Below are 24,136 nucleotides of genomic sequence, written 5' to 3' on the forward strand. Positions count from 1 at the left end.
AAGTATGTGAGCTAAAGTTGGAAGAGGGAAATAGCCTACTTTTATGTTGTTCTTCCTGGTTACCCTGAAACAGTAGATCCCATTCAGTGGCCCCTTGTGGCATCTCAAAGCTGATTACCCCATCAGTTTTGTTTCCTCATATTTGCTCCATAGCCCAATATCTGTGGTTATCTCAACCTGTGAAAATAAATGGCATCATATTCCCACTCTACCCAGCATAATGCAACTTGCCTTTCATTTATGATTTTTATTAATTACTTTTGGTAAAGTTGGCATGTGTATGCCTTGTTCACTGTCATGCTTTGTATTATAATTCCCACTTTTTAAAATAACAATATTTAAATAAAGTTATTTAAAGAAACACAGTTGAAACAATAAATTGTTTCAAATATATGTCATTTCAAATTCCCATATCTTCCCTAAACTCATTCTTCAAAGAAATAAAAATGACAAAGTGGCTAGGAAGTCCTCGGGAGTTTGAACTTCTACAATCCTCAAAGTCCTGCCTCCTAAAGTGGATGGAGAAGGATGTGGACGTGTGTCTCTGTGTCTGTCCGGCCCCTGGGGCTGGAGGGGGCAGCTCCACTTCAAGTTGTTCTTAACGTGAAAACTTCACTTCTGCTCCTTCTCTTGGGCCCTCTTACTACTCTACCGCTATCTTTCCTTCCCCCTTCATTTTGAAATTAAAATTGTTCCTACCTTCCTTTGAAGTATTTTCTCTTTTTCATTTTCAACAAATTGGTGGGTGCTAATTTATACTTAAAATTGATCTTTAAACTATCACTGGAAAGTGAATGAATGGATGGAAATACCTGTCTTGGGCCAGTTTTCAGACATTTTCTGGAATTGTTTTTACCATAATCTTACACTTAGGTATTATTTTCCCCGTTACAAAAATGAGGAAACTGAAGTTGGGAGGGGTGGCTTCAGTGGTTCTCAATCCTGGCTTTATATTAGAATCACCTGGGCATTTTTCAGATATTGGCTGCCTGAGCCCTACACTCAGAGACGCTAATTTATTTGGTGTACCATGGAGTCTTCGCACTGATAATTTTGCTGATTTTTTGTTCTGTTTAAGCAGGTAAAAACCCCTGGGTTAAAGAAACTACCCAAGACAATAGAGAGGAAATTTGAGCCTTCTGAGGGCAGAGAATTTATCTAATACATTTTTAGGCACCAGAGGGAATAAATGAATGTATTAATCAGATTTCTGATTCACATTAACTGGATCTATAGCTCATGATACTTTTTCAAAGCCGTCCTATTGCTGCCCTTGAATTGGTATGTCTTTAACATCACACCCTGTCCAGGTTTTTTAGTTTCCAAAGGGAAGTGGAGAGCTGAATTCCAAACCTCATGTGTCCACAGAGAAGAAATCTGGAGTTAAATTTAGATAATAAAGGTTAATAATATCCACTAATAATTTCTATGTAAAATGCTTTTCTTGTAATAAATAGCATTTCAGGGAATTTTTAGAGGAGTGGGCTTTCTTTGCTTAACTGAAAGATACTTTTATAACATTAAAAAAAATAGTTTCTTGTGCACATCCTTAAATATCTGTTGAAAGTTGCTCAGTCGTGTCCAACTCTTTGCGACCCCATGGACTATAGCTTGCCAGGCTCCTCTGCCCATGGAATTCTCCAGGCAAGAATGCTGGAGTGGGTAGCCGATCCCTTCTTCAGGGCATCTTCCCAGCCCAGATATCGAACCCAGGTCTCCCACATTGCAGGGGGATTCTTTACTGCCTGGGCCACCAGGGAAGCCCAAGAATACTGGAGTGGGTAGCCTGTCCCTTCTCCAGGGTCTCTTCCTGACCCAGGTATCGAACCAGGGTCTCCTGCATTGCAGGTGAGTTACCAGCTGAGTTACCAGGGAAGTTCCAATATCTATTGAGTGCCTACTGTTTGTTAGGCATGATGCACTTTACTGTGGACACAGCTCTGAAAAAGACAGACTAAATCTCTGCCTTTGTGGAACTCTTTATTTTGCAGTCTAAGGCTTTCAAACCTGGAAACTAAGCTTTAGGAGATTTTTCAGGTGACTGCTTATATCAGGGTAGGGTAATCTCTGCCAAGGTACTCTCCAGATAGACTGATCTCTGTTTTCTTGCTTGTTTGTTTTTTAAGATGTTTTGATGTGGACCATTTTTTAAAGTCTTTTTTGAATTTGCTACAATACTGGTTGTGTTGTTTATGTTTCTTTTTTTTTGACCGTGAGGCATGTGGGATCCTAGCTCCTCAACCAGGGATCGAACCCTTTCCCCTTGCATAGGAAGGGGAAGTCTCAGTCGCTGGACCACCAGGGAAGTCCCAGATTGTCTGATCTTTGACTGAGGGAGTATTTGAAACACTTTTTTTTTTGTTTGTTTATTCATGGAACAAGCTGCTTTCTTGGACGGAGTAGAGGTTTAAATTGGAAACAGACATAAACTCTGTATTAGAGAGCCCTATGGAGAAAAGCAGATCTATACTGTGAGACAAAAAGTGATGGGTGCCATGAGGCACAGATAATGAATGTTGTGCATTCATAACTGACAGACCATTCCCAGGTCAGGGATGAGGATGATGAAGAGAGTGAAGGAGAAAGTAGAGATAAGGGGAAAATAGTAGAATTTGACCTGTACCTGTAGAATGAATTTGATATTCTGCATAAGCATATTCATCATTCCCTGCAGAATTTTTGCTTAGTAATTTGTCTCTGTAGGTATGAGTATGAGCAAAACTGCAAGTATGAGCAAACCATGCTTTTCATTCTTTGAATGTTGTTTGATACATAGTAACTAAACAGCAAAGCAGGACTCATTTTTTCCCTGCATCTTAAATCTCCTATTTCCTTGCCTTTTCCTGCCCCTTAGGCATATATACATGTGTGTACACACGGGCTTGCCGGGTGGTTCAGTGGTCAAGAATCTGCCTGCCAATACAGGAGCCCTAGGAGACATGGTTCTATCCCTGGTCAGGGGGGATCCCCTGGAGGAGGAAATGGCAAGTCACTCCAGGATTCTTGCCTGGAGAATCCCATGGACAGAGGAGCCTGGTGGGCTACAGTCCATGGGGTCGCAAAGAGTCGAATATAGCTGAGCACACACACACACAAACACACTCACTCACTCATATACACCCTCCCTCTGCTCTCTTGTCCCAGCTTTTTTTCCTTCTTATTTACATTAATCAGTGTGGCATTTGCTTTGAAAAATATTTCCTATAACAAGGCGTTAACTGTTATTCAAGTTAACTTTTATTCCCCTGAATTAAGTAGGGGAGTTCTTAAATGTAGTGATAGAAAATTAAGGAGAGCTAAAATAATTCCTCCATAGACCAATTTCCTGAAGCTTTGACCAAACTTGTCACTGTATTTATTATTTAAATATGACTTGAAAAGAAAAAAAAAATTGTAGATAGTATAGTACATGTGCTGCCAAAGCGAGCACTTGTAGATAGTATAATCAGAGCTACCATAATGATCCTATTAAAGTTATTCTGTCACAACAAACTTATGTGCTCTGTAGATTTATTATCAGTCTAAGTAATTCATTTTAAATTCTCATATATTCTACAATAATTAATCTATTTAGAAAACTAGTAGTAATCCAGTTTCCAATAATTTTATATACATTTGAAGTGTTCATTTAAAAAATAACAGTTCACATATGTTTTAACATTTTTTGACTGCTTATATTCATAAAGCAAATACCCAAGCATGCATTTTGTATTTTTTGAGATGTATGGGCATTTAAGATGAAAAGCAATACCAGGTATTTAAAACCCAGACCCCATTGCGTTATTATCTCACATAGGGCTCTAACAGGGCATAGATATTGAAGAGTGTGCTGTTAACCAAAAGCTCACAGTTAATTTAACTTCCTGATAACTTCGTATTCAGAATGAAGTCTGCCAGTAAAAACATATTGGAAATATTAAACATGCAGTATGAGATAAGATTGCCCCCAGAAAAAAAAAGCCGAAGGAAAATAAAATCTCCAAAGAAAACATCGGATTTGTTTAAACGGAGCTGCGGCTCCCCCTTGCGGACCAGTTTGTGTATTACTCAACTTAGTCCATATTCCTTGACTTTTTTTGGTAAATTTGGTTGATTTCTTTTCTTTGAGGGTGTGGATTTTTTCTGGACTTTCCATTGTAATGTATCTCTCTTCTGATCACTATGTTTAAGTGGGTGTATTTTTTGGCTGGGCTTCCTATGATGCAAAGGCAACTTTATCTCATCTCTCCCTGCTGGTTGGTCTACCCTGCTTCCTCGGCCTGCCTTGCCTTTATTTTTGAAACAATTGGTCTCACTTCATGTGGGGTTTGGTTTTTGTGGGTCTTGGTAACAAGACTTTGGCTCTTTCCACCTGTGACTTCCTTAGGGGGCTTGAGACAAAAGCCCAGGCCTCAGGCTGACTTCTCTCTGAAGTTCCAGAAGGTGTTTTATGTACAGTAGTCATCCTGTTGCTCCATTAACTTCCGTAAGTCAAGGATTTCTTAAGATGTGTCAACTTTCTGGTCCTCTGTAGAGCACCAGAATGCTGATTCAAATATCCTAGAACTGATTTAGAAAGAAAATACCTAAATGTGAAAAGTATAGTGCAAGACATTCATTAAGGTATTTTGATTCAAAGATACAAATTAGGATTAAAATGACATAGTTGTATGAATGTAGGATAATTGATTATATGGTGGACCCCAGTTTTTAATTCAAAGTATATTTGTAAACCATATTTAACAATAAATAAATTGAATTAGCTTTTAAAGTGGCTCATAGAAAATGTTAGAATAGAATAAACATTGCATAATCTTCTTATTCTATATTATTGAAGATATGGTGATTGAAGCAACTGGAATTACAGTATGTTGGTGCAGCCTTCTTTGTGTATTGATTTTTAAAACTGGAGTTCTCTGCCCCAGATTTTCTGAAGCCCTGCCACCCATCCTCCCATCTCCACCTCTCCCAATCTGAAAATCTATGGGACACGGAGAACCAATGACAGCTCTTAACCACACTTTGCTCCCTCTAGGGTGCATGGAAAGTTGATAGTCTTAGTAAGAATCTAAAGGAAGAGAAAGATTCAAGTTTAAATCTGCCCTGTGCTTTGTATCCTAATATAGATTGCTAGAATCACTGCCCATATGTAGAATATTGCTTGCTTTCTTGATAGTCTTTAAGAGATGTTATCCTTCAAAGTTTGAGAGCATTCATTTTGTCTGCAGTCAGAGACTTAACTCCTTTCAGAGTTGCCACTGTGAGTTCCTATTCCTGGAAGGTTGTAATTTTAAGGACCTGCAGGCAAAGATGATCTCTTAAAACCACCTCCCATCTTGACAGCTTTTCTAAAAGGAATCTACAGTCATCTCTGAAGAGCTGACTTACGGATGCACTTTCAGTGACATGATAGAAGCCAGAATTTCCCCTCCACACTCAGATAGATAACGTTTGGGAGTGGATAGTGTGTATCATCACTTAGTTCTTAATCCAGGCTGATGCAAAAAACCTCAGCCAGCAAAATTATTAACCTATGCTTGTTTATAACATGTAAAGCAATTCTGTCTTATTACTTGAAGCAGAGTATTCAAGTTTAATGAAAGGATTGTGAAACCTGGAGTGTAGATGAAAGCTTGGAATGGAAGCAGTGGAAAAATTAGAGGAGGGGTCTGGAATAATACCAAGGATGACCAAGCCCTTTCCTGGATTCAGCTGATTGTTCGTCCACACAATGCAGAATAATTGAAAACATAATCTTCTCTAGAATATTTGAATCAAGCTTTTCATGTGAAGTCAGAATTTCCTGTTTTTGTGAGTGGTGAATGAATTATTTGGGATAAATAAACTATTTGATTCAAACATGAGCAGCCCAATATGGCAGTCTGTACTAGACACTCCATAAAGGCTTTTCCCCCTTTCTCTTCTAGTGTTTCTAAGACCGCAGAGAAATTTGGAATCTATAGACCCACAGTTTACGATTCGGAGGAAAATGGAACAGATGAGAGAAGAAAAAGAACTGGTGGAACAGCTCCGAGAGGTACCGGGAAACACTGTATTACTGAATAATAATTTCCAGCATTAAAGTAGCATTCTCTATTTTTAAAAAGTAGATTTTGAAACACTTCAAACAGACCTCGTTTCAAATCTAGGCAGCTCGCCTACTGACTGTCTGCTACTGGGCAAGTCACTTAACATCTCTAAATTTGAGTTTTTTCATATATTAAAGCAGTAGCTCGCATCTACCTTCGTGGGATTTTGTGAGGAATCTATGAGATAATACAAGTAGAAATACTTAATACCTATGTATAAAAGTTAAAACTTTAAAAAATGCACTGTTATTAATTTATTTAATAAGCTTACATGAATTTAAAGATGTTTATAGTTATCCCTACTAGCCAGAATTATCGAATGTCATTTAGTAGGCAAACCATTTGAGTTCCTACCAAGAGTGAAGTCTTCTCCTGGGTGCCAGGGGAGATTTTAAGCTTGGTGATGGCAGGAACCATGGCTATCTTATCCCATGTTGTATTTCTACTCCCAGCACAGCTCCTAGTGGCAACTGTGTATATGTACATATTTGGCTACCCTCATGGTCTTTGTGTCTAGTTAGGAGGGTCTCACATAAGTATGTGGAAGGTCAAACTGCAGGACAAGGATCAGTTACCAAAGAACTCACTGGTATTAGTTATTAAAGGCAGCATATCATGAATTACCACACAAGTTCTTTTATATTCAAAGAGAAGTACCATAGCCATTAGCTAGAAGAATATAGGAAGCTTCTTGAAGAGGTGGATTTTATACTATATCTTCTTTCACTAGCAAATGGTCATTGACTGCTGCTCTGTGCCAGGTCATAAAGTCTAGGTGATGGAGAAAGAAAAGAACAAAAAGGTCTCTGCTTTCATGAAGCCTATAGTCTATTGAGAAGAGAGAATAAGAAGGAAACAAATATACACCTTCAAATAACAGTGAATTTTACACATGAGCAGTGAATTCTATTAGTAAAATTAAAGCTGAATTTAAGGTAGGTCAGAATCATTTTTTGTTGTAGATGATACTTTATATACGGTTATATAAAGTGTATTTATAGCAGGTAGCTGGGAGGAAAGAGATAAAAACCCAGAAACTCCTCACCACCTCTTTAAGCCACTGTGGTTGACTCAACAGTCACGTTGGGCAAGTCAGACCTCTGTCATTTGCCTCGAGTATTTAGATGTGCTGTAAACTTGGATGTTTGCTGTGAAATGAGGCGAACTTTCAGAGATATGTAAAAATAAGATGAGAAGTTGAGACAAGCCTCTCAAAGAGTGATATAATTTCATCTTAAAGCCTGGGGCATATTGATAGCTTATGTTTTAATTTAATTAGAGACTGAAATCAAGCTTAGAAAAAAATGAGGTGTCTAGACACAGGACAGTTCTGAAAGAGAATTATGCAACACTATTACATGCACTGATTTTCAAGTGCTTCACTTATTGCAAATCTCCAAATTAAGTCATCTTTTCTCACAGTGTTACCCAATTATGAGGAGCTTTGCTGTAAATCAGAAATTTGTATTTGAAGTTTAAAAAATTGATTTTCCTGCTTTTGAGGAGATGGAATAGATGTCTTTTCCCCATTCCTTTCACTAAATACAACTAAAACCCTTGGCCATTCTATATAAAATAAGCATAAGAGCACTCAGAAAGGTGGAGAGAATAATTCAGACCAGCTGGGCTCCTTGGGACTAGGAATGACTTGGTGGTGAGTCCAGTGGGTTTTCATTTTTGCTTCATCTTCCTCAGACTTGGAGCTGAAGTAGCTGGAAACTGGAAATGCTCATGGTAACAGTTTTTTTTTTTTTTAAAGTCCCAACAAAAGCTTGCTTACTTTACTCAGAGGACCAGAAGGAGGACAGCCTAGGGAGACAGGAAACTTTTAGACAATAAATGCTCTACTCCGGCTACAGAAAACCTGTGGCCCAGTGCTGCCCATGTCTGCAAAGATGGAATAGGCAGCTGACTTTCACCTCTGCTGGGATGGTACCAGAGAAGGCCAAGTTGGGAGCCAGGAATGTCATCCCTACCAACTAAAAACAATCCCCTCCCCTCCCACAGCGTCAGTGGAAGCTATACATGGGGAGCCTGGATTTCTATCCCAGTCCCAGTCAACTGACCCCAAGTGGCAATCTGCATTTACACAGCAGTAGGAGAAGGCAATGGCACCCCACTCCAGTACTCTTGCCTGGAGAATCCCATGGACGGAGGAGCCTGGTAGGCTGCAGTCCGTGGGGTTGCTAGGAGTCGGACACGACTGAGTGGCTTCACTTTCCCTTTTCACTTTCATGCATTGGAGAAGGACATGGCAACCCACTCCAGTGTTCTTTCCTGGAGAATCCCAGGGATGGGGGAGCCTGGTGGGCTGCTGTCTATGGGGTCACACAGAGTCGGACACGACTGAAGTGACTTAGCAGCAGCAGTAGCCAGGTAGTGCCTTCCCATTCCCTGCCAGAGCAGTGTCCAAAATAGCTAGCCCAAAGAGAAAGTTTAAATAGGATCCAAAGTCTCATAACGTGATACCAGAAATGTCCAGTTTTCAACCAGAAAAAAAAAAAAATCACTCATTGTCCCAAGATGTTGGGGTCCTTTAATGGACCAGAACCTGGTGGTACGGAGTCGACGATAAGAAAGTAAAAGAGAGAAAGAGAGAGAGAGAGACAAAGAAAGACCCGGGGACCTAAGCTCTAATGAAACAAAGGTGCTTTAATGATTTTTCTATGAGTATATATAGGCTGTGGTACAAGAAACTTCTTTCGGGAATGATAGAGATCAGAAAACCAAACGTACAGCAACCGTTACCAAGGGAACAAGGGGTAATGTTAGTCACAAGGTCAGGAGACAGTCCATATCTCAAGAAAGGGGAAGGGGACTAAGCAGTTTTGTCTTAAAGAGAATGTTTACTACAGGAGACCCAAGCCTGCCTCACACAGTGACCTCAGTCCCTGGGAGCAGCGTGCTGTTCCGCTTGAAGAGGGACACAGGACTCATGAGAGACAGCACGTAGGCATCCTCCTGTCGAACATTCTCTGACACCAAGAACCAAAATGAATGTGGAAAGGTGATCAACAGCTGACAGCACTGTGACGGCAGGGATGTTAGAATTATCCGACAAAGACTGTACGGAGCTCACCGTGAAGGTTCTTCCACAAGTAGTGATGAACATGGTTGGAACAAAGGGAAAAAATTGAATGCCTCTGCAGAGGAATAGATAATGTTCCCAAAGAAACAGAAGATATGAAGAAGGACCAATGGAAATTTAGAACTGGGAAATACATTATCTGAAATGAGAAGCCCAGGGGATGGGCTCAACAGCATCACAAAGAATCGGGGAACTGTCGGAAAGAACAAGAGAATTACCTGACTGGGCAGCGGAGAGAGAAAAAACAGACTGAAACTAAATGAGCAGAGAGCCTCAGGGACCTACATTCTGGTCCTGGGAGTCCTGAGAGCAGGGACAAAGAGGTGCTTGGCGGTGGGAGGAAGTGGGTGTGGCTGCAAAAGCGCAGCGGGAGGGCCCCTTGTAGTGAGGTGCATGTTCTATCCGTGTCAGTGTCCCAGTTGTGTACGTTTGCAGGTTGCTCCCTTAGAAGCAAACTGGGTACCTGAGACCTCTCTGTATTACTTCTTATAACTGCATATGAATTTATAATGACCTCAAAATAAAACTTTGAATTTTTTTTAAGAAGGGAGAAAAATGGCTTTTTGAATGAAAGCATAGTCCGAGAAAAACACCCCTAATCTCTCTTCTGCCCACTGCAGGCTGTCTGAGATACATTATCTGAAATAATAAGTTTGGGTTGGATTTGCGTTTTTCATTTGATTTTTGTTTATATTTACTTATTTTATTTACTTTTGTTAAAATATAGTTGACTTACAATATCATTTTAGTTTCATGTGGACAGCATATTGATTCACTATTTTTTTTTACATTGCAAAACAGTCACCACCGATTTAGCTTTTATTTGTCAACTCATTCTGGTTTTCTATTTTAATTGCTAAGCCTGAGGCAATTTCGAACTCAAGAAGTGATTCCATTATTTTAAAAATTCAACTGATTAAAAATTTTTTACATAACTGAATTAATTTTCTACAGAGGGAATTTTATTTAATATCTTTTGAAAGGTTTAAATCATGTCAGTGTTTTCTAGGTGTTATAGTGAAACTTAAACCCCAGTTCATAAATAGTCATAACTGTATTTTACCCTCAGTTGCCTGAGAGCAATTGATTTCCTTTTGATCTCTTTTCAGAGCATCGAGATGAGACTCAAGGTCAGCCTGCACGAAGACCTGGGGGCTGCCCTCATGGATGGCGTTGTCCTCTGCCATTTGGTCAACCACATCCGCCCGCGATCTGTCGCAAGCATCCATGTCCCTTCACCAGCAGTCGTAAGTAACACCATTTAAGGAAAACTAACTCTTACATAAAACAAACTCCTTTGGGACAGTATTGCTGGTTAAAGACACTGATGGGGATCACTAGGATCTTGTTCAAATCCTCTCTGTTGGGCCCCAGATGACTCAAAAGAGCAGAAAAGGAATAGCGTGTCTATTCTTTGTTTTGGTTTTTTTTGTCCGTGCCGCAGGGCATGCAGGATTTTTAGTTCCCTGACCAGGGATCGAACCTGTGTCCCCTGCAGTGGAAGTGTGGAGCCCTAACTACTGGACTGCCAGAGAATTCCAGGGATAGCATTTCTGAATGAAGCAACATTTTTACTATAAAAAGGGAAAATATTTCACGTAAATATGTAAATGAGAGAAAATGAACTACTTTCAAATATAAAGTAAATCATGTTAAAGAAACGACTGCTCTGCTCGCTGGCTTTAAGACTGTAGAGACAGAGGTTCATTCCTCACAAGCAGTTATTTAAGCAGTGAGAAGTCCTTTTGGAAAACTTTTTTTGGTTGGTGGGTTCTCTTCTAATGAAATCTATTATTTTATAATTAGTGAGGATTTTAGGATCACTCTGAAAAGATATAGGTGCTGCATAAAATATCATTAGTAACCTGTCAGGCCAGAGGTTGGTTAGCTGGTCATTAATTCAGTAATTCCTTGACTGCTAGCTGTGCTCAAGGGTCAGTTGGAGATAGATAGCAAGGAAACGGAAAAGATCAGAAGGAGTGAGTGAAAAACATCCTTGTCTCGCTGTTGAGGAGATAAAGCCAGCACTGGGATTTTTCCCCTGTACTTCATGGGGCATGTTACCATCAAGAAGAGAGGAGTCAAAGATAAGCTTGTCTTTGAAGCCCACGCAGGGTTCACTGGACAAGTAGAGAAGAACTTCTATCCACACTACTGCTATTAGATGAAGCAGAAGAGTTTAGGGGCTAAGAATGTAGTGTTGGGATTCCAATTCCACATCTGTATGAGCCACATGACTTTGGGAAAGTTAAGTGTTCATAAAAGGTCACACAAAGAGTGTGTAGAATGAAAGCCTCATGTGAAGCTGCCCACTCTCGGCCCCTCAAGGGAAGCGTCTCAGTGGCACTATTTGTCTTTCTTTTCTCTTGGCAGCAGGAAAAATTAGGTGATGATCCCATTTCAGCTCTCAGTTTTCTTTCTATACAGTTAAACATAATTTTTGCTTCCCAAAGACTGACCACATTTTGGCTTCAGAAAACACAGGGGGAAAAACAGACCAATTTGTCTTCTGACTTAAATCTGCTTTATCTGCCTTAGTTTGGGCAGTAAATTCTCTCCTGTAATCCAATATACAAAAGTTTTCAAGTCCAGACAGCTATAAAGTTTGAACTGTGTACCAAATTCTCATTCAGTAATTTTCCTCAAATTATAAGAAAGAAACTATCATTCTTCAGCTTCCAATTTAAATATACAGTTATTGTTTTATAAGGCATAAGAGACACTATGAATTATGTATCTATACACATTTGTATATTTCATCAATTCTTCAGGGAAAAAATGCTATATTCCTTGGTGGCCACTTTTTATCTTTTTCAAATAAAAAATTTTTAATTGAAAATGTTATGTGAAATACTGCCTGATTAGAGAAAAAGAGATAATGGAGAAATGCTGGAGGAAGATAAATAATGTCTTATCCCACTCCCTAAAGACAACCACTATTTACATCTTGGCTTTTATGCTCCTAGCATTCCTCCAACATAGAAGTTGTTTTTGAATTGTGAGCTTCACATATATACTGTTTAGTAGTTTTTAAAATTTATGAAAACCTAAGTATTTCCCTGAGTCATTAAAACTCCTCGTAACCATGTGTTTTAACAACTGTAAAATATTTTGTGCTTAGTCGCTCAGTGGTGTCCGACTCTTTGCGACCCCATGGACTGCAGCCCGCCAGGCTCCTCTGTCCATGGGGATTCTCCAGGCAGGAACACTGGAGTGGGTTGCCATGCCCTCCTCCAGGGATCTTCCCAACCCAGGGATCAAACCCAGGTCTCCCGCATTGCAGGCGGATTCTTTAGTTTCCTTTTTAGAAATGTTTCTAAATTTAGTCCACTTCTTAGAAATTCTTCCCTGAGCATCTGGAGCCCCCACTGACCAGCCAGCTGCACTGTAGCCGTAGAGGCCACTTCTGCCTCTCTTCTCTGCCTTCACTGTCCACTCCCGAGTTTGCACAAGCTGCTCATTCTAACCTGGAAGGCTGCTCCCCACCCTGCCTCTGAATTTCTTCACCTTGAGGCATCAGCAATTCTCTAATAAAACCTGTTGCTTTGGTGAGAAAGAGAGTCATTGGCCTGGTGAATCAACCCTTCATATAGAAATATATTTGCTCATGGGAAAAGGTGATGTTTAGGGTGTGCTTTTAAATAAACTAAAGCAGGTTACACAACAGTATGATCTCATAAAAATAGTGTGTGTGTATCCACACGTATACATTCACATACATGTGCAGAAATTTTGCACATGTATGTATGCAAATGTGCAGAAATCCGACATATAAACACATATCTGTGTACACACCTTTTATACACACACATGTACATACACAGTGTCTAGAAAAATAGAATCCAAATATTAACAGCTGTTCAGGTGGATGTTCCTGGATAATTTTTTTATTGTCTTCTACTTGTTTATGTATTATTCCTCTCCAATAAACATGTATTACTTGTGCCATTTAGAAAGCTTAAAATTTAACCTGTTATTTCAATTATGCCTCTTAATAACTAATTACTTCTGAATGTTGCATTTATAGCCTAAACTTAGCATGGCCAAATGCAGAAGAAACGTGGAAAACTTTTTGGAAGCATGCCGAAAATTAGGAGTACCAGAGGTAACATCAAACTTAGTTCCAATAACTATGTTTTAGTAATGATTTTATTTAATGTGTGTTTTTGAACCCACTGAATAGGTATATTCCTTTGTCCATCCCTTTTTGTGTCAGTCTTTCTTGAGGAATGAAACTGAATAAGTTATAAAATTTTAGTTTAAATTACTCTATTGCAGTGAAATAAAAACGGCTTAAAATGGTATGGTCAATTCTGAGGAAAAGGGGAACATTAAGGTTTTGAAATAAATGAGAAATTCCAAACTTTAAAAATGATTAGTTAGCATGATTCTCCACTCAGAGAGCAGCAATTGCTGAGGCTTCTGTGAGCCTTCTGTGGGGTTACATAGGGTAGAATTTTGGAGATGATGTTTTTCCTTATCCAGAGTTCTTAAGCAGAGCAGACCTGGAGTTGACTTTCCACACCCTGTGGTTTTGGGGTATGTGGATCAAAATAATCAGCATTAATTGAAAATATTATAATTATTGTTCTTATTATCATTAATCATTACCATTAATAATAGAAGTGTTTGTATATTATTTTATAGTTTGTTAACTGTTGCACTTATGTTTTCCCCTTTAGTCCACTAAAGTAACATATGATTTCTTAGGGAGATAAAAGCCAGTCCACTCAATTTGTGTGTAATTTGACAGATTTTTCATCATTGTGATAAACAGAAATGGACAGAAATTACGTTTCTTAAATGTTTCTTCCATTTTTTCTAATGTTCCAGGATAAAGTAAATACAAATGCTAACATGAGATAATGTTTTTGAGCATGTGAAGGAATTATATTTTCATGTAATTCTACTCAGAGATAACAGTTATTGGAATTAAGCCTTTTCCCCGCTTCCTTCTTTCCTTCCTATTTGGTGAGGTTTGAAGATGAGGGTTAGCAGTGGGCTCCTAATCTTATTTGAGGAAAAAGGGATAAATTTTAAAGCAGCTTTAAATCAAAACTGTATCAGTTAAAAGAAGCTTGCAAATTCATTTTTTAAAAGAGTGTAATGTTTATATAATGTACTAAATGCATTTATGATCTATCCAGATGTCTTTCAGCAACGTTAATCTGTGTGTCTATATTGTATGTGTATATTTTACTATTGCACATACATTCCTGGCTACAAATGTTTGTGAAATTCTCATACATGTACCTCTTTTAATAATTTGATTCCATCATGGGTTAATAAGATTTCCCATGTGTGAATCAAAATTATCATACCAAGTTTCAGACTGTAAATTATTTGTGTCTGTACTCAAAAGCACTGATGAGTTATCACCTAATTCCCTGTGATATTTTAAAACTCATCAGTGTTTCCTTGGCTTACAGTGATACAAAATGAATGGGAATGCCCTTAATTATTTATTGTGGGTAAAGGTTGGTAATTATGGTTTCCTTTTAAAGTGAGGAAAAGGAAATTAAATTAGCATCAAAATGCAGAGAAAATTTTATCATAATTTCTGAATTATGCCACTGGCACCAACAGGCTGAGATGATTGAACTGCAAGGAGTAAATCATCTTTTTTGCCAGTATTTCACTTAACTATGCTTAGTAAGAAATGCATCATTAAGGCTATTTTTGAAATTATTTTTTTAAGATTTGAGATGATTTTCAAGTTCACATGGTATTTGTGTGTGTATGTGATTGTGTATACATCTATCTATATCCATCCTAATGGATAATCCAGCAGCATTTTACTGGTAACTGGAATTATAATACATTAAGTTCATTGCTACTAGAAAATGTCTATTGGCTGGCTAGCAGTTGTACTTCTTTAATAAGATATGTTAAAGGGAGGGAGGAATATTCTGATGGAAAACCAGAAATTGCCAATTGGAGAGCAATTGGCAAATCTTCTGTATACATAAAGGAACATGTTTTCATCTCTTGGAATGAATGAGGAATAAATTATTGGAAATAAGGAAATGTTTTCATCTAGTAATATGATACAAAGTTGGGGGAGGGTTGGAATGACTCCTTCCCACTTAGATAAGGGTCCTTCTTCCACTACTTAAGATTGTTGATAAATTGCAGTGTGTATGTGGTACACTGCAGTTCATGATTTATAGTGAAAAGGTAGTTATATCCCAAATCTAGTTGCACAAATTTCCCCTTGCAATCAGGTATTTTAAAAGGCTGGTATTTAAGAGCAGAGGAGCTTTAACATTACGTTTTCTTTTTGGTTTCAAACTTAATACTTGGGTAAGAAAATATTCACTGATTTCCCAGTAGCTTAATGAATTCCTCCTAATGTGCAGGCTTGTCCTCTCTTCTCCATTCATAACTTATCTACATAAACATACCCAGAAGTCACAGAGATTGGGAATTCTGTATTTTTTAAGCTAAATATCTAATTGACAATGATAAACCATCCTGTAGAGACTGAAAAGCCACAGCTGTGCTCTAGCCCGAGTTTGTTGCCCTTTGTAATAGAATTATGGTTTGAAACTACAAACCGGAGTCAGGGTCAGCAGCTTATTCACTTTTATTAGGTTCATCTGGGTGGAATGTGGTTGCTGAGAAGTTAAAACTATTGCACATAAAGCAATACAGTGGGAAGAAAGCAATTTTAAAGTCGTTCCCATTGTTATAGTTTATTATGTTTTCTTTAGAAGTCTCCAGGGACACAGTCCCAGGTATCTGCCTTGGGGTTAGTTAGGTTCATGAAGCATTTTATTGTGTGTTCAGTGGAGTGGTTTACCTATAAATGTGGCTTCTTCAAATTGGCTGCATTCAGAATTGCAGACAGTATAAGCAGCCCAGTATCTCTGCAGAAGGTTAGAGTATGTAGTAGATGTGTATGGTGACTCTGCTGCTGCTGCTGAGTCACTTCAGTCGTGTCCGACTCTGTGCGACCCCATAGACGGCAGCCCACCAGGCTCCCCCATCCCTGAGATTCTCCAGGCAAGAACACTGGAGTGGGTTGCCATGTCTGTCTCCAATGCATGAAGGTAAAAAGTGAAAGTGAAGTCGCTCAGTCGTGTCCGACTCTTAGCGACCCCATGGACTGCAGCCTACCAGGCTCCTCCGTCCCTGGGATTTTTCAGGCAAGAGTACTGGAGTGGGCTGCCGTTGCCTTTTCCGGTATGGTGACTCTAGACCTCTGTTATTTGTGATGTTTGGATAAGGCTGGATCTAGACGTTTCCTAGTCTAGGGCACAGTTAGGATTTGCTGATGCCACTGATAGGAGTTGACATCACAGAAAGTAGTTGGTGTTGGAGTTCTGGAGAAATTCTGTTAGGGCTACACCTGGCATTTTTGCCATCTCTGAGGGATTCTGGGATAAGGTAGAGGTTTGCTAGTGAGAATGCCAAGGAAAGATCCTTAAAAACAAATTGGAAATGGCCCTCCCTGGCAAGTTTCTTTCCTGGTGGCGGAGCTAATATTTCTTCAGGTAGTTACTTCAGCCTGGTCACTTCTCTTCCTGCTGCCCTGTGCCTTAGGCTTTGTTTTCTTCTGTTTGGGGCCAATTCCCCAACTAAAGAGACAGCACCTGGAAGGCGAGGCGTGACAGTGAGTTCAGAGGATCTGCTAGCGGAGTGAGGGACACGTGGGGTTTGGGATAGAGGAGCCGCACCTGTGTCATTAACTGGTTATGTGCCTGTTGCAGCCTAGAACCATGAAAGCCATTCGCTGAGAACTTCTTACACCTGCCTCATCTTCTCGAATGCTCACTGTTGAGGATTAGAAGTGTTTTATTACCATGCAATGAAGAAAATGAGGTCCACAGAGGTTACACAATTTCCTAACCTCACATTTGCCGCTGGGAGGCAGCAGAGCTGGCTTTTGAACCTAGGTCTGTTGGGTTCAAAAGCATCAAGAGCCTGCCTTCTTTCTGGCATACATGGAGGCTCTCTTTGATGGAGTTCCCTGCTCTGCAAACTGCAGGTGCTGGACTTAAGCAATAGATTAAGCCACATTCTCCAGAGCCCTGGATTCTTTCCAAGGCCCCACCCAGGAGGCAAGGGAAAGCCACACGGGGAGGTTACAGATCATAACTGCCGCCTTGCTTCAGCTTCAGCAGTTTCTGCTTGGCCTGTGGCATATCCTGACTTTCCAGTTAGGAGTTCCTTGGGGGACAAATGTTCTGTTGCTAATTATAGTTTGAAAATCACTGAACCCTTAAGGTTTCTTTTAGCTAATAATCCATGGATGCTCTGCAGCCCCATGATTTCAAAATTGTTCCAGTTGCTTTCTGCCATCAGCTGCTCAGCTGTGGGAAAATTATCTCATGGAAATCTGGGAATTGGGAGATTTTGCTGGCTTCGTCCCAAAGACACCTGTAGTGTTGATGCCAGTCAGACCGTGTGCTGTCTCTGACCTCTGGTGCAAGCGTTAACTTGATCTTGAACACAGGCTTACCCTTGGTGGGCTTCCAAGTTCTTCAGAATATATTCTCAATCACGAAAAATCTGACTTCAATTAAACCTCCTGGTAGTGAGGTATTTTGTGAACATATTGAGGCTTTCTTTGCCTTTTCTGAGTCATCTTGGTCATTCCTGGTCTCTGACCTTGATGTGGAGAATTCACAGTTGGCTACTGGAGGGTTCCCAAGTTTATTCAAACTTAGGGCTATTTTAGGACTCCTGCTGGTCTCAGGTCAAGAGAAATCTCTCATTTGTGAAGCATCAAAAGTACTAGAAAATATATTTTTTTCTTACCAGGTAATATTTCACCTTGATTTGGGCTGGGAGGGGAGGGTGGGTAGAGAGGGAGACAGTGAAATCTTTGTTTGAAGAGAGATCCTGTGGTTTCTTTGTCTGAGGGAAACAGCCTTGTCTTTTTCTGAGAGATATTGCCCTAGTCTCTCAGCCTGCTGGGAAGCACCCGTGTCTGTGTCTGAAGAGAGAAACGGTGGTCTTTCTTTGAGAAAGGTCACTTATGTCTCTGAATGAGGGGAGACGCCCTGGTCTTTCCTGGGAGAAGTCTGAGGGGGAGACACCCTGGCCTTTCTCTGGGAAAAGCTACCCAGGTCTCTGAGGGGAGACAGCCTGGTCTTTCTTGGGAGAAGTCGCTCAGGTCTCTCTCACTGAAGGAGGACTCCCAGTCCTTTCACTGAGAGAAATCATTCAGGTCTCTGAGAGGAGACGCCAGGTCTTTCTCTGGGAGAAGTCGCTCAGGTATTTGAGGGGAGACGCCCTGGTCTTTCCTAAAGAAGTTGCTCAGGTCTCTGTCTGAGGGGAGACGCCCTAGATTTTCTTTGGGAGAAATTGCCCCAGGTCTCCCTATGAGGAGAGATGTCCTGGTATTTCTCTGAGAGAAGTCACTTAGGTCTCTGTCTGAGGGGAGACACCCTGGTCTTTCTCTGGGAGAAGTCGCCCAACTCATTGTCTGAGGGGAGTCACACTGGTTTTTCTCTGAGAGAAGTCACTTAGGTCTCTGTCTGAGGGGAGAAGCGTCCTGGTCTTTCTCTGGTAGAAATCACTTGGGTCTCTCTCTGAGGGAGACACCCTGGTCTTTCTCTGGGAAAAGTCGCCCGGCTCTCTGTCTGAGGGGAGATGCCCTGGTTTTTTCTCTGAAAGGAGTCACTTAGGTCTCTGATTAAACAGAGAAGCTCTGGTCTTTCCCGGGAGGTCACTCAAGTCTCTGAGGGGAGAAGCCTTGGTCTTTCTCTGGGAAAAGTCGCTCAGGTCTCTGAGGGGAGAAGCCCTGGTCTTTCTCTGGGAGAAGTTGCTCAGGAGTCTCTGAATGGAGTCACCCTGGCTTTTTTTTATGGAAGGAGTGCTTGGGTTTCTGAGGGGACCTGCCCTGGTCTTTTCTCTGGGAGAAATTCCTTAGGGCTCTGAATTAGGGGAGAAGCCCTGGTCATTCCTGGGAGAAGTCACCCAGGCGTCTCTCTGAGTGGAGACACCCTGGTTTTTCTCTGGGAGAAGTTGCTTAGGTCTCTGAGGGGAGGCTCCCTGGTCATTCCTGGAAGTCACCCAACTCTCTGCCCAGGTGATATGCCCTGGTTTTTCCCTGAGAGATGTCACCCAGGTCTCTACATGAGGGGAAATGTCCTGCTTTTTTTTTCTGGAAAGAGTCCCTCAGGTCTCTGAGGGGAGACAGCCTGGTCTTTCCCTGGGAGAAGTCCCTCTGGTCTCTGAGGGGAGATGCCCTAGATTTTCTCTGGGAGAAGTGGCTCAGGTCTCTGACTGAGGGGAGACAGCCTGGCCTTTCTTAGGAGAAGTTGCTGAGGCCTCTGACTGAGGGGAGACAGCCTGGTCTTTCCCTGGGAGAAGTCCCTCAGGTCTCTAACTGAGGGGAGACACCCTGGTTTTTCTCTGGGAGATGTGGCTCAGGTCTCTGACTGAGGGGAGACAACCTGGTCTTTCTTAGGAGAAGTTGCTGAGGCCTCTGACTGAGGGGAGACACCCTGGTCTTTCTCTGGGAGAAACTGCTTGTGTCTCTGACAAGCGGAAAAACCCTGGTCATTCCTGGGAGAGGTCGCCCAACTCACTGTCTGAGGGGAGATGCCCTGGTCTTTCTCTGAGAGAAGTCTCTCATGTCTCTGACTGAGGGGAGATGGCCTGGTTTTTCTCTGGGAGATGTGGCTCAGGTCTCTGACTGAGGGGAGACACCCTGGTTTTTCTCTGGGAGAAGTTGCTCGGGTCTCTGACAAGGGGAAAAGCCCTGGCCATTCCTAGAAGTCGCCCAACTCGCTGTCTGAGGGGAGATGCCCTGGTCTTTCTCTGAGAGAAGTTTCTCAGATGTCTCTGAGTGGAGACGTCCTGTTTTGTTTTGTTTTGTTTTTAATTGAAGGAGTGCTCGGGTCTCTGACTGAGTGGAGACATCCTGGTCTTTCTCTGGGAGAAGTTGCTCAGGTCTCTGTTTGAGGGGAGAAGCCCTGGTCTTTTTCTGAGAGAAGTCACTCACATTTCTTCTGAGCAGAGAAGCCTTACTCTTTCTCTGGGTCAGGACACTCAGATCTCTGACTGAAAGGCGATGCCCTATTCTTTTTCCGAGAGATCTCTACTGGGGAGGGAACAGGTCTCTGTCAGGTGTCTTTCCAAGGTGAGACTCCCTGATCTTTCTTGAGAGAAGTCACCACGTTTTCTGAGGGGATTGCCCTGGTCTTTTTCTGAGAGGAGTTGCCCAGGTTTCTGTCTGAGGAGGGAACCCTGGGTCCTGTTGAGAACGGACACCTTGTTCTCTGTCTCTCCAATTTAAATGAGAAACCTCGGCCTCCAACCTCTTTGTGGACCAGGGTCCTTCGTTTAACAGACGTGCTCTCTTTAGAGGAAGAAGGAACTTGGAATTAAATACACCTCATTTTCTAGCTGCCTAGCCCTTCCTATTCATTACTAGCTCCAGGGAGGAAATAGGGAAGAGGATTAGGGCAGCAACTCCATGAACTGTACAGGGCCTCTGCCTGCCTGGGCAGCGCAGAGGCCAGGGGTCCTTGCTGGACTGTGGGAGGTGGAATGTTTTCATTCCGTGTTCATAAGGCAAGACACTTGGTGTCCGTCCTCTGCATCAGCCAGATGAGTTAAAAATAAAATCCTAAAATACACTGAGAGGCTAATGATGACTGTGTTGATACGAATGGAATTATGATTGAATCTTCTTGTCAGTACCTTTCATATTTGTATTTTTTTACTTTTATATGAGGTATTACTTTTGAAAATAATTGTAAAACCTTTCCTACTTTACACCTGTTTTGAGGGTTTAGGACACTATACATATAAAACTGATCTGAAACTTTTAATTGAAACACATTTTATATATAGAAGCTACCTTTTTAGTTTGTTTTAATCTTAAAATAGGAGATAAGAGTTCCTTTGCCTCTTTGAGCCCGATGCCTCTTTTCTTCCCCAAATCAATGACTTTAGTGTCAATTTAAATCCCAACTAATAAACACTTTTGAGGGGTGGTGAGATTGTTATTACAAGATTTATGTTTCTATTTGCATTGATTATCTCTGAGGTTGGATAACCAGAGGTGCAGGTCCCTGATTATACACTTGATTATATTAAAACCAGTTTTTAAAATTCATAATTTATTAAATAAAGCTAATCTCTAGCTTGGAAAACCAGTCATCCCTTAATAGTTAGTGGGTGTTTATCACCATTCATGTAAGAATCTTCTCCCACTGGGTGTATCCTGGTGGCAGAACAAAGTCTGGTCAGTGGTCTGACAGCCTTTCATATGTACATGGTTGAAAGTAAATATTTTATTCAAATGCTTAAAATTACATTTCTAGATAAATTATCATACCAATAAAAGAGTTACTCTGTAAGTGCATAAAATTGGTGATTAGTTCTCATATCTGGAGAAAACTCTGGAAACCTTTTCCTACTTCACTTTCTGGCAAATTATACCTTGTCAATTAAGACTTTAAATTTTCAGAATAACCATCAACGTTCCTGTGCTCTGATATTTTAGATTCAAAATACTTTGTGTTGATAATTATACTGCCTTTAAAATTAAATGTAAATAAACAGTATTAGAATTATTAAATTCTAAATTCTTAGAATTTAGTCTGTTACACTCAGAATGCCTGTAAATTAAACCTTTTGCCAGATCCATCTACATATCTGTTTATATCTGTAGTATTTGGGGGAACCTGAGTTAATCTCTCATAGTAGTTTTAGCCACATGTTACCTTGTATCAGAATCAGTTAACCTCTAGTAATGGTGATTTCTGTTCACTATAATGGAAATTAGTATTTGCACTTGCCTCTGGGGACTCTTGAGTATATTAACTATGTTTTTCAAACACCTTGCAATAATTACTAGTGCTGTAAATATATGGTGAAATTTGACCTCTTTAAATTTCCTTCTCTTTTAGTGTTTTTTGATTTTAATTATAAGAAAAAATAAAGCATGATCTGTAAGTCCCTCTTATTAAGACTGAAATTGGGGAAGCACAAGGGTCAGAAAACTCCCAGGTTCTCCTGGCAATTTCAGCCCTGGTTCCCGTCATAGCATCCTTGAGGGACTGATTTGATGGCTGTGAGCTGTGTGACTTGGGTGGAAGCAGAGGCGCCCGTACTCCACCCATTATGATTTTTGCCTGTCAGCCAATCTTAGACCCATGTCTTTTTCTTCAGAGATTGTGATTTAATTTAAACCACCCGCCACGGACTGGCTAAAAACAGCTCTACCCACCATAATCTAAATAAAACCCAAAATCTGTGGTGTCATGAAAATTATTTCCAGAATGAGAAGAATGATCTGTGTTGCCTATCCATGTGAGACATGTACTGCTGAATGGAAACCATAGATGATCTGAGTTCTTTGATGGAGTTGCAGGGAAGCAGACCAGACATTTTCCATAAGGTTCTGGGAAATGTATTGAAATACATTCTGGAGATACATACTGCTTTTACCCATGGAAATACCACTTTTGTGTCAATCACATTTTAGTGTGTATATGCCTTCTGCCTTATGTTCGTTTTGTTCAGAGTTCACTGATTAAGCACAATGTTGCAATAGAAAATTATTATTGCAATAGGAAGCTACTTCTCCTAGATGTTTCCCCATCTGTTAATTCTTGACTCCATCACTGTCCTAGTGAAATACATTCTATTAGTAGCCTGGTGGTTCAGACAGTAAAGAATGTCTGCAATGCGGGAGACCTGGGTTCAATCCCTGGGTCAGGAAGATCCCCTGGAGTAGGGAATGGCAACCCACTCCAGTGTTCTTGCCTGGAGAATCCCATGGACAAAGGAGCCTGGCGAGCTACAGTCCATGGGGTGGCAAAGAGTCAGACATGACTGAGCAAGTAACACACACACAGTAGCTGTTTTAATCCTTGAGAAAATAGCAGCGCTCACTCGATTCCTCCTGATGCACTGAGAAAAGATGCATGATCTGAATAGATATAACATGATTTGTTAATTTCCTTAAATGTCTTCTGTTAAGAGTATCTCTACCTTCATAAATTAAGATTGGGAGGTTTATAATCTTATTCAACCCATTTACACTGAGTTTGCCTCCTTACCAGGGGGCATCAAGCTAACTTCAAAATATATGAGAAAGACATAGTCTTTTAGAATCATCTTTCACTTGCTCTGTGATTTGCCTCTGCTTAGCAGTGATGCTAGAACAGAGGGCAATGTTGTTGCAAAGTATATCATAAAATATATATTATATATATATTTAAATGCTTTGCCAAATTTGGACATAAAGCTGCATTTATGAAATATATCACAAATATTTTCAAATATCTTCTTTTTTAATTTGGAAACAAAACCAGAACTTGGGTTTCATACCAACATATCAATTATAATTTTTAAGTTGAAACTGGTCAGGAATGCAGGGTATAAGAAAACCATTTTTTTCTTGAGAGCAGTAGGCATCCAGAGGTCAACTCAAGACTCAGCACCTAATTTTTGTGTTTAGTTGAGAAAGAAAGAGTTCCGCCTCCTTGCATGGTGACTGCCATGTAGACAAAACCTGAAGGTCCGTGCCCCAACCATACCTGTTTAGTGGTGAAGAAATTTACATAATAATGCTATGCAGGAATGTACTACTATTTAACTGCAGATCTAAGAAGTTCTGCTAGACTTTTGGTTTCTGTCGGTAGCAAAAATGTGAAATTTAATGTACTTTTGGGGCACATGTAGGGATATTATTAGAACTAGCAATGCCCAGAGTTTATCAATAATTCTAAAAGAAAAACAAATTAGGTGCATGCATTACCTTTCAGAGAGAATATATATTCAGTCTTCATACACCAGGATAAAAAATGCATTAAGAGAATGGTGAAGAAAGGGATTAAGTTTTAAAGTTTATATTTTTTCCTTTAGTAAGGTGAAGCCCTAAATGTGTCTCAGGTGAAAAACTCTTATTTTAATGTCATTGTTGACATATGAGAACACTTGACTATTAAAACTCTTTGAATACCAGAATGACATAAATTACAGAACATTCTGTTTCTCACTAGCAAGACTG

The 24,136-nt window shown here is 40.4% G+C and overlaps 1 protein-coding gene across 4 annotated transcripts in view; it reads left to right on the forward strand.

The window, feature by feature from the left end:
• Positions 1-24,136, forward strand: part of LRCH1 (leucine rich repeats and calponin homology domain containing 1) — a 212,503-nt gene that overhangs the window by 178,543 nt on the left and 9,824 nt on the right. For all 4 annotated transcript variants that reach the window (XM_070471233.1, XM_070471235.1, XM_070471234.1 and 1 more), the window contains 3 exons: positions 5,907-6,016; positions 10,266-10,403; positions 13,184-13,261. In XM_070471233.1, coding sequence (XP_070327334.1) covers positions 5,907-6,016; positions 10,266-10,403; positions 13,184-13,261 — 326 coding nt within the window. The remainder of the gene's footprint in view (positions 1-5,906; positions 6,017-10,265; positions 10,404-13,183; positions 13,262-24,136) is intronic.

This window comes from Odocoileus virginianus, chromosome 8 (genome assembly GCF_023699985.2).
Source record: "Odocoileus virginianus isolate 20LAN1187 ecotype Illinois chromosome 8, Ovbor_1.2, whole genome shotgun sequence".
Taxonomy (NCBI): Eukaryota; Metazoa; Chordata; class Mammalia; order Artiodactyla; family Cervidae; genus Odocoileus; species Odocoileus virginianus.